The 11620-nt window shown below is 40.3% G+C and overlaps 1 protein-coding gene and 1 pseudogene across 1 annotated transcript; one reads left to right on the top strand and one right to left on the bottom strand.

Moving 5' to 3' along the window:
- Positions 1-2271: 2271 nt before the first annotated feature.
- Positions 2272-3198, bottom strand: LOC150068914 (olfactory receptor 7D11-like; annotated as a pseudogene).
- Positions 3199-8420: 5222 nt separating this feature from the next.
- LOC150068915 (olfactory receptor 7E178-like) lies at positions 8421-10986 on the top strand. The gene is made up of 2 exons (XM_090330285.1): positions 8421-8430; positions 10067-10986. The coding sequence occupies exons 1-2, from the start codon at positions 8421-8423 to the stop codon at positions 10984-10986; spliced, it is 930 nt and encodes a 309-aa protein (XP_090186411.1).
- The last annotated feature ends 634 nt before the right edge of the window (positions 10987-11620 follow it).

Here is an 11620-nt window from a genome sequence, read left to right on the forward strand (position 1 = left end):
ATATTCTTTTTCTCCAAGAAAGAAGAAGATTGTGTGGCAATCACGTGGTTTAGTAAGTCTTATTCCCTTTTTGTTTCTGCCAAGCGTACTATTGTGACAACTTCACAGTAAAGCATCATCATCCACCAGGAAGACATCCCCATAAGTCTGTCACTTTAAAAGATTGGTTTAGCTGTGTTTTAACACATTCTAATGTGGCATTGTATTATTTTGACTTTTTAAAGAGTTGCCAATTTATTTGTGAACTCCTCTCATTATGAAGTTATTGACTCCTTTTAATCATATACAATAACACCACATTTGTATTTGTAGGTTATGAAGTGTGTCATTTCTGATAGATACACATAACATGATAATATTTGTGTGTGTGTGTGTGTGTGTGTGTGTGTGTGTGTGTGTGTGTGTGTGTGTGTGTGTTCCAGTCCTAGGGCTTGAGGTAAGTGTTTGGGCTCCATTTCTGAGCTTTTTCTGCTCAAACTAGTACTCTACCATTTGATCCACATCTCCATTTCAGGATTTTTGGGTAAACGAATGAAGGTAAACATTTCACTGTCTTTTCAGCCCCGGACAGCTTTGAACTTAAGTCCGGAAATATTAGTCTCTTGAGTACCTTGGTTACAAGTATGAACAACCTACCTCCAACTTCATTTTTTGAGGACTTTATTGTTTTGTATCCTAAAATGAGTTTTGCAGTGCACGGGAACTGTCCCTGAGCCTCATTGTCCTTAATTTCTTCTGTGAATCAGGTGTTATTCAGTAGTGTGTTGTTCAGTCTCCATGTGTTTGATTTCTACAATATGTTCTGTTTTTGAGAACTACTTTGATTCCACAGTGGTCAGACAGAAGGCAAATTATGTCAATCTTGTGTTGCATAGGTTCTTTGTTTATTGTATGGTATAATTTATTTTGGAGACTGTTTTGTGAGCTGCTGAAATAAATGTAAATTGGGTTGTTGTTATTTAACTCAGAAGCTACTTTGCTCATCTTTTGTTCGGTTGACCTGTCCTTTGGTGATAGAGCTGTATTAAAATCTCCTACTAGGCCTAGAGTATGGCCTAGTGGTAGAGTGCTTGCCTAGCATGCATGAAGACCCAAGTTCAATTCCTTGGTACCACATACATAGAAAAAAAGCCAGAAGTGGTGCTGAGGCTCAAGTGGTAGAGCTCTAGTCTTGAGAAAATCCAAGGACAGTGGTCAGGCCCTGAGCTTAAGCCCAGGACTGGCAAAATAAATAAATAAATAAATAAATAAATAAATAAATAAATAAATAAATAAATAAAATCTTCCACTATTATCCTGGTGGGGACTATTCTATTTTGTAAGTCCAAAAGTGTTTAATATATTTAATCATGCCATTGTTTGATGCATAAGTATACACAGCTGTGATTACTTTTTCATGAATCATTCCCTTTATTATTATATAATGACATTTCTTATCTCTTCATACTGAAAATGCCAAAAAGACACTAATGATATAGAAAAAATGTTTAGATGAGGGTTGGAGTCATGGCTCAGTTGGTAGAGTGCCAGCCAACGAGTAAAAGCATCAAATATAGAGTTCAAGTCCCAGTCTTGGACCAAAAAGCAAGAGAAAGGAGCAAGACATTAGAATGATATTGATTATAATTTATATTAGTGCAAGTATTGTGTAATTTTGAGGATTGCAGAAAAATAAAAATGAAAATAGGACTATGTTTCTTCAAGCCATTCACTAATTCATGCCTATCCAAAGGAAATGAAATCGCTAAGATGAAATTTATTTACACTCCCATTGTCAAAGATAAAGTAGCAAATTTGGCCCATTAATCAATGTACGCAAATAATCAACGCATATTCACTATCAAGTGAATAGGTATAGAAATGTGGTACAAAATGAGACTATTTTCAGGCACAACAATTAGAATGATCTTGACTTTTGCTGCAATGTAGATAAAACTGAGCCATCTTCGCTGGAAACTCCATGAGGGTCTTATTTCCAGTTCACCACTGAGAGCTGAAAGTGGAGCTGGATTCAAGGGGCAGAGTAATAGAGCAAAAAAAACTCAGAGGACACTGTTCAAGCCGCAGATCTGGCACACACACACACACACACACACACACACACACACACATTCACACACATACACTCATGCACACACACACAAATACATTGGAAATATTACAAAATGGACATGTTTGTTAGGAATGAAAAAGAATCAATACATTGAGATCCACATTTGCCTTGGGGACACGATGGATTAAGTAGTTGTAAACCCCACGTTTCTCTCCATGTCAAGAGGCCATTCTGCAGAGGAGTCTCCCCAGGGCTCCTTTCACATCCTGGTTCCTCAGGCTGTAGATGAAGGGGTTCAGCATGGGAGTGACCACTGTGTACACCACTGTGGGCCACCATGCTTCCATAGGAGAAGGAATTGTTCAGGACAGAACTGAGATACACCCAACACACCATCCCATAGAACAAGCAGACCATGCAGAGGTGAGAGCCACAAGTGGAAAAGGCTCTGTGCTTACCCACAGAGGAAGACATTCTCCATAAGGAGGAGATGATCTTAGAGTAAGAGAAGACTATGCCAGAGAGAGGAAACATACCTGGCAGGATAGTCATCGCATACATAAATACGCTATTGACAAGGGTATCAGAGCTGGCCATCTTGAGAACCTGGGCCAGTTCACAGAAGAAGTGGGGGATTTTGGGGACTTTGGGGAAATTCAGTTACTTCATTAAAAAAATCTGTATCAGAGAAACCCAGATCATGATGATCCAAGATATCACAAGCAAGAGGTCACACAGAGAGGGGCTCATGATGAGTGGGTAATTCAGGGGGTGACAGATGGCCACAAAGCGGTCATAGGCTATCACAGTCAGTAGAAAATTATCCAATCCAATAAACATATTAAAAATATATATCTGTGTCAGGCACTCTGGATAGGAGATGTCTTTATTCTGTACTTGCAGGTCCACCAGCATCTTGTAGAGTTGAAACAGATGTCCAGGAAGGAGAGGTTGGAGAGGAAGAAGTACATGGGGTTGGGGAGGTGAGGGTCAGAGGTGACGGCGAGGATGATGAGCAGATTTCTGAGCATGGTGATCAGGTACATGGACAGGAAGAGCCCAAAGAGCATGGGCTGGAGTTCAGGATCATCTGAGAGGCCCAGGAGGAGAAATTGTGGTAATGAGGTGTGATTTTCTCCTTCCATATCACTGGAATTCTCCTTCAGAGACAAGCAAATGTTCCAAATCTTCCACCCAGAATTCGAACCGTTATTTCACAGTCTCAGCCTTTTGTTAATATCTTTGTGTGTGTGAGAGTTTCTGTGTGTGTGTGTGTGTGTGTGTGTGTGTCTGTCTGTCTGTCTGTCTGTCTCTCTGTCTGTCTGTCTGTCTGTCCATCTGTCTGTGTGCAGGTGCCTTAAAATATTTGTCTATGTTTGCATCTATCCTGTGTGGTGTGTGTGTGTGTGTGTGTGTGTGTGTGTGTGTGTGTGTGTGTGTGTGTGTGTGTGGTGTGTGAATGCACATACAAGTCCAAGGTCTTAAATCTGGGCCTGAATTCTCTTGCTTTGCTTATTTAACAAAAGCTAGCATCCTACCACTTGAGCACCAACTGCATCCTTCCTTATCAAATATTAGTTGCCTATTTGAATATGGGTTCATACAGAAGAAGAAGAAGAAGAAGAAGAAGAAGAAGAAGAAGAAGAAGAAGAAGAAGAAGAAGAAGAAGAAGGGGAGGAGGAGGAGGAGGAGGAGGAAGAGGAGGAGGAGGAGGAGGAGGAGAGCAAAACGTTCTTAATAATTGCCTGAAAACAACATATTAAATAAATTATGGACAAATGAGATTGCATTAATCTGCAGAGCTTCTGTACATTAGATACACTAGACATAAATAAAAGGTTAAATACAAAGCCCACAGAGTGGAAGATCTTCACTAATCATACAACAGAGAAACGCCTCATATCTGAAATATATCAGCTGCTCAAAAAATAAATCTCTTGGCCGGGAGTTTGGCCTAGTGGTTAAAGTGCTTGCCTAGCATGCATGAAGAGCCGGGTTCGATTCCTCGGTACCACATACATAGAAAAAAAAAGCCAAAGTGGTGCTGAGGCTCAAGTGGTAGAGCTCTAGCCTTGAGAAAGTCCAAGGACAGTGCCCAAATCTTCAAAGAAACAACCATCCCAGTAAAAGATGGGCCGAAGACTTAAATAGACACTTCTCTGAAGAGGAAATAAGAATGGCCTACAGACATATGAAGAAATGGTGGATATCTCTGTCCATAAAAGAAATGCAAATCAAAACAACTTTGAGATTCCACCTTACTCCATTTAGAATGGCCATGATCAATTTATCTAATAACAAAAGATGCTGGTGGGGATGTAGCCAGGAGGGATCACTACTAAACTGTTAGTGGGAGTCTACACTCGTTCAGTCACTCTGGAAAGCAGTATGGTGATTCCTCAAAAGAATAAACATAGAGCTCCCCTATGACACAGCATCCCACTTCTTGGCATTTACCCAAATGTCCAGAAACAAAGACATACTAAAGCCATTAGCACAATGATGTTCACTGTAGCATTATTCACCACAACTAAAACATGGAACCAATCCAGATGAATGGATCAAGAAGATGTGGAACTTGTGCACAATGGAATTCTATGCTTCCATCAGAAAGAATGACATTGCCCCATTCATAAGGAAATGGAAAGACTTGGAAAAAATCCTATTAAGTGAAGTAAGCCAGACCCAAAGGAACATAGTTTCCATGGCTTCCCTCATTTGTAATAATTAGTACACATCTAGGATTCTTCTAGCAGAGAGTCACAAAAGCTCAAAAGCTATGTACATATGGTCATGCAGGATGAGACTAAATGAAATGAACTCTAGGTTATGAAAACAAGAGGTTTACCTTTGTGATTGTTCTTCATTACTATGTGAAATTATTTCTTTTCTCTTTTTCTTCACTTATGGTTAATCTCATATTGTTACTGTATCTGACTTTGGTACCTGGTATATTGTATATATGCTTATTTGTTTATTTGAATTGGTGAAGGGAAGAGGGAAACCAAGATGTTTGGGAGGAGGAAAGGGGAGGGAAAGGAGGACAAAACATGAGAAAGGTATCAAGGTTTGAGAAGTAATGGACCCATTACCTGATGAATGTAGCTGTAACTCCTTTATACATTATCCTAACAATAAAATGCAACAAATAATGAGAAGAAGAAGAGGAAGAGGAAGAAGAAAAAGAAGACAAGGAGGAGGAAGAGGACAAGGAAGAAGAGGAAGAAGAAGAAGAGGAGGAGGATGAAGAATAGGAGGAGGAGGAGGAGGAGGAGGAGGAGGAGGAGGAAGAAGAAGAAGAAGAAGAAGAAGAAGAAGAAGAAGAAGAAGAAGAAGAAGAAGAAGAAGAAGAGTAGTTGGAGGGAATTCAGTCAGTTATGTGGTGGAAACAGGAAAGCTTATATATATTCTCCTAGATGGACATGCACTGAATCACTCGCACCACCAGGCCACTCCTTGCCACACTGCTGAACTGTTCCCTTTGCCTGGTCACTGGGCTACTCCATCCACTTGCCATTCCAGGGAACGGCTCCCCTTACCAGATGGCTCCCATGGCTCTCAAGTGGTGGACGATTGCACATTCACTGTAGGTTGACCACTGGGACGCTGAAAATTCTCTAGGTCTGGGTGTCCTGTACTTCTCAACTGGCTTCTGCCTCTCTTTGCTCTCTCTGGGTCTGGTGTGGGAGTTTCCAGCATCAGGATGCTGCAGTCTGCTGGTGGGTCTTAGAGTTCAAGGCAGAAAACAGGACACTATCTCACATAACTGGCATGAGAATGGGGTGTGTGTGGGAGAGCTGTTTTTGTGATTTTCTGTGCTTATGTGTAGAAATTATGAGTTTATTCAGTTCCTATGACTCTCAGCTTGGCTGTATTTTTTGTTTTTCAGATTGTTTTTATACCTATGGTTGTCAATCTTTCAAAGAGAAGTGTTGTTACAAACTGAAATCTCCTGTTAGGGTTCAGAAAACTAAAGTAATTCCTTGTTGTTTGACCACCTTCTTCCATCTTCCTCTCTTTCCTGATTTTCACAATTGAGTGTAATGCTGACAATAACATTGTCATAGCAGCCTGTATTATAGTGAGGAATGTTCCGTGGATTTCTAGTTTCTCCAGAGCATTTTTCATAAAGGGATGTTGAATTTTGTCAAATGTATTTTCTGCACTTATTGAGTTTATCATGTGGTTCTTGTCCTTGCATCTGTTGCTGCATTTTTCTTTTACTATATCTGACAGTACCTACAAGAATCTTCTTAAAGTCACCCAAGAAACTGGAAGTTCCCTGCTATTTAATTATTACGTACATGATGTTCCTGCCAGCTTTTTCTGATGGTGCCTGCGGCATTTTTTATGACGTGTGTACTGTTTAGATCCTCATATCTGTTGAGATTTTGCCATAATTTTCATGCCTATCTTGTCATTCAGGTTTATCTACACCACATCAAATTTCAAGGGCATCCCAATTATTGTGCCTGAATACAGTCTCACATACTTTTAGCTCTTTGTTGGTGTAGGGGACATAGGAATATCATGGGCTTTTCTTTCTGAGGTTGCTTCAAAAATATGGTCCTCAAATTTCAGCCTCCTGAGTTAGAAATGATTAGAGGCATGAGCCAGACGTGGCAGGCTGCCCATCATATTTCAATGACAAAAACAAACATTTGACTTTGGCCATCATTTAAATGAGGAAAAATACACCCTAGTCATCTCCAGTAAATGCAAACCCTAGTCTGACCTTAGCTACCAAAAAGTTCCTATTAAATACAAATATTGAAGAAAATAGAAATGCCGCAGGATATTTGCTCTAGAATTCCTAATTTCCCCTCAAATTACCTGATAGGAATAATAGTTGCACTATCAAAATCTAAGTCACACATAATTTGTGTTAATATTGTTGAGATATTAATACATAATAAATTTTAGGTATTGCTGTAAGCTCACTGGCACACAGATTTCTCCTGAGAATCGCAAGGGCCTGATTATTTTCAAAGACAATTTCTTCTTTCATCATCCATTACAATCATCATGTCCTCAGAGACTGGAAATAACAAGGAGCAATTTAGTGAATGCAGAGCTTTGTGCATTGAGATCTCAAGGTGCTAGATTTATAAATGATCAGTCCTGTTTCTCTATCTACCTACTCAGGCCATTGCTCCTATCTGGGGAGTCGGCAGTCCTGTGATCTCCGTTCAGTCACTCTGTGGTTCTAGGGGTCCACACATGACTCCTCCTGCCTAGCGGTTGTGGTGACCAAACCTCAACTTTGCTGACACACCAAGGATGGGAAAGGGAGAGGATGGAGACGCACTGTTCACGTTCCAACAGAAGCCCAGGGCATCTCAGTGAGTTACAGGGCTAGGAGGGAGGAGGACAACAGGTGTATTTCCTCATAACCTCTTCAGTCATGGCAGGTGGGTGAGCCAGAAGCAAAGGATCCAGAATGCAAAGTTGAGTTCAGAAGCCCAGGAAATTTAAAGTCTTTAGATTGTGAGGGTAGAATTCCTCTCATAGGTAATTTTTCTTTCCTTGCACATGATCTAGTTTATGACAATCTAATACTTTGGGGAAGATTATGGCTCCCACAAAATAAATCTCTAAGAATGGTTAGTTCAGGTGGCTCATGCTTTTATTCCTACCTAGTCAAGAAGCTGAGATCTGAAGTTCACAGTTCAAAGCTAGCCTGGGTAGGAAAGTATGTGAGAATGTTATCTCCAATTAACCACTAAAAAAGATGGAATTAGAGCTGTGGCTCAAGTGTTTAGAGGGTCAGCCTTCAGTGGGACAAAATTCAGAGACCTTGCTTAGGCTTTCAGTTCAAGTCCAAGAACTAAACAAATTCAAATACAAGGAAACAAAAATAAAAAAGAAACAATAGAGCACATCGTATTTAATTTTTTAAATATAATCACATGTAAGGTGACATTATACCTATTTTATTGATGACCAAATTGTCAAGATATTTTTAATGTTCTTTAAAAATTTCCCTACTTATATTTCTGTTGCTAGGAGAGATGAAAGTTTGAGTTTTCATCAAGAGTCTGAATTTGGGGGGTATTCTATCTATTTTACGAATAAGGATGAAGTTCAAATAATTTTTATTGGTCATCAGGCTTTACATCCTGGCTTGGGTGCTGCTCCTGAGATCTTTGTACCCAAGACTAGCACTTCGAGCCACAACTCCATTTCTGGGTTTTGAATGGTTGAGAGGAGATAAAAGTCTCACAGGGACTTTTCTGCCCAGGCTGACTTGGAGCCATGATCCTCAGATCCCAACAGGTTAGAAAGCTTTGAACTAATACCATAAGTTGGCAGAGTTGCAGCTTCAAGCTCTGCTGTGTTTGTGGACATCGTTTTCTTATGACACCTAATGGAGGTATGTCATTGATGAGGAAATCATTTCCAGATAGACAGTAGCAAATACCTGTTTGGCAAACACAACCTTATATATTTCTTTGAGATAGTGAAGCCATGATAAAATTCTGCACTTGCTGAGTGCCCATGGCTTACTTCTCTAATCCTAAACTCTTGCGGGGTGTGGGGGTCATAGTTTGAAGATAGCCCATCAATGGTAAGTCAAGCAGACTCTAATTTCCCATTTGCCACCCAAGTAGTAGAGTTCCAGCCCTGAATGAAAGAACTGAGGGACCATTTCTAGGCTCTAGTTTCAAGTTCCTGGTACATGACCACGGATACACACAGAAACACACACAAACACGTACATGCACACACACGCGCGCACACACACACACACACACACACACAGAGAAAGAGAGAGAGAGAGAGAGAGAGAAACACAAATACAAATTCTGCACTTACTGACCATCACCATATAATATTATTTAAACTTGTCAATAGTAGTGCATGGTAGTTCAGAATTGTCATTAGGGTGTTGTTGTCTTGTGATTTTGGTTCATTAAATTAATTATCCAAAGGAGATGTACAGTAGACAAACAGCTATATTTTGAGTTATGTTAAAAGAATAAAAACTAAAAAGAATAGTTGACCCCCAATCGCACAACATTTGAGAAGAGTTTTATCTCCATAAACCAGGTATATAAAGACTGGATAAAGTAAACCAAAAACCAAGGTAAGGGTCATAAATTGTGCTACAGAATTCTGAAAATTTCCCTGTAATTAGAGGCCCAAACAATGTGCCTTCTACAACCAGCTGCTGACCCATTGAAAGATGATTGATTTTTCTCCTATGTATGTATCTATTTTTTATACCCCGGACACTATCCCTGAACTTTTTCACTAAGGCTTTCACAATATCACGTAAGTGACAGCTCCACTTCCAACTTTTTGCTTTAATTGGAAATAAGAAGCTCAGAGATTTTACAGCCTAGGTTCACTATGAACGGAAATCTTTAACTCTTAGAACTTTAGATCTTCAGATTATACATGTAAACCACCTGAGACATGCAGGATTTATATTCTTATCATTAGCAGGAATATTGAACATGAATAAAATAACTTATATTTGAAAAATTCATAGTGTCCTTGTAGTTAGATTACTTTTCCCTTAGGGAGAGAAGGATATCCCCTTTTCCTATTTTTTTCCTTCAAAAAGAAGAAACTGAGATCAGGATGTATGATCTCAAAAAATGACCTTGAGTCCAGAGTTCTTGGAACCACCGAACACAGATTGGATTAGTACAGAACAAGTGGCTTTAATAGACTCCAATGAGTTTTATTAAAGAGCTCAGCTCAGGAATATTCCTGAACTTATTTGAATGTGCAGTCCACAAGGACACTTATTCCTCTGGATTTGCTTTTTCTTCACTTTATTTATAATTATCGAGGTAATGTATAGAAAAGTTACAGTTACAATCGCCAGATAGTAGGTGCATTACTTCTCAATCATTGATACCCTTTCTTAAGTTTTACTCCCCATTCACTCCCAATCATCTTGTTTTCCCATCTTCCTTGGTTTGCATTAAAAATAAATTTTAAAAAATCCTATGACTAAACATTATTTCTCTTTCACCAGATGTCCCATCCACAGCGAGGCAGACAACCTCACCTGTGTCTGGGAATTTCTCCTCCTCGGACTCTCACAGGATCCTGAACTCCAGTCCTTATTACTGGTGTTATTCTTGACACTTTACCTGGTCACCATGCTGGGAAACTTGCTCATCATCCTGGCCGTGGGCTCTGACCCTCACCTCCACACCCCCATGTACTTCTTCCTCTCCATCCTCTCCTTGGCTGACCTTGGTTTCAGCAACAGTATCGTTTCCCAGATGCTGACCAACCTCCAGACACACAGCAAATCCATCAGCTATGCTGGCTGCCTGACTCAGGTGTTCTTCTCTGTCCTATTTGGATGTCTGGAGAGTCTGCTCCTTGGTGTGATGGCCTATGACCGCCTGGTGGCCATCTGTCACCCACTGCACTACCAAGTCATCATGCACCCTCGTCTCTGTGGAGGGTTGGTTCTGGTGACATTGCTCTTCAGCCTCCTGGATGCCCAGATGCACTGCTCCATGGTGTCCCATCTGACCTTCTGCATGGAGGTGGTGATTCCCCATTTCTTCTGTGAGGCTTCTCAACTTCTCACTCTTGCCTGTTCTGACATCTCCAGTGACTCCATACTGATCTACGTGGTGAGTGTTGTGTTTGGGGGTGTCCCAGTCTTAGGGATCTTTTATTCTTACACACGCATCGTTACCTCCATTATGAAAATCCCCTCAAGAGTGGGGAAGTACAAAGCTTTCTCCACCTGTGGATCTCACCTGTCTGTGGTTGGCTTGTTTTACGGTACCACCACCGGCATCTACCTTGCTTCAGCCATCTCTCAGTCTCCCAGAATGGTGGCTGTGGTGGCAGTGATATACACCGTGGTCACACCTCTGCTGAACCCCTTCATCTACAGTCTGAGGAACAGGGACATCAAGAGAGCTCTCCTGAGGATTCTCAGGAGATTGGCATGATCACTGTGCCTTTGCTCTCCCCTAGGCAAAATCAAGAATAGGCAGAAAGAAATACTCGGAGTAGAGGAGCTGGAAGCATGGCTTAGTGGTAGAGTGCTTGCTTAGCATTCACAAAGCCCTGGGTTTGATTCCTCAGAACCACATACATAGAAAAAGCTGTGCAGTGGTGCTGTTACTGAAGTGATGAGTGCTAACCTTGAGAAAGCCCAAGGACAGTGCCGAGGCCCTGAAATTGAATATATAAATTAAGAATGCTGGGATGGTGGTGGAGGACAACAGAAGAAGTGAAAATGTCCAAAAAACATTTTATTCATAACCTGACTTACAAATTGTAGCCTCTTTTTAGTACTTAATAATAATTTTTATAATAATATAAATAACAAATCTTGAATCTCTGGATGCAATGTGTATCTAACCACAATTCTTTTTCTTTGTGTTTACCCATTCTTTTCTCTTGTCATAGCTACATTTGATTAGAGTTTTTTGTGTGTGTGTGTTTCTAACTTATGACACTGTACTTAATGTATGTGTTACATTTCATAATTTCTCTTTTCATTCAGGTTCTTAGTTCTTACTTCCTGGCATTGGATGTAGCCATTCATTTTAATTTCTTCTCATCTATTTTTTTCTAATA

This window comes from Megascapheus bottae, chromosome 1 (genome assembly GCF_031878675.1).
Source record: "Megascapheus bottae isolate mThoBot1 chromosome 1, mThoBot2.hap1, whole genome shotgun sequence".
Lineage (NCBI taxonomy): Eukaryota > Metazoa > Chordata > Mammalia > Rodentia > Geomyidae > Megascapheus > Megascapheus bottae.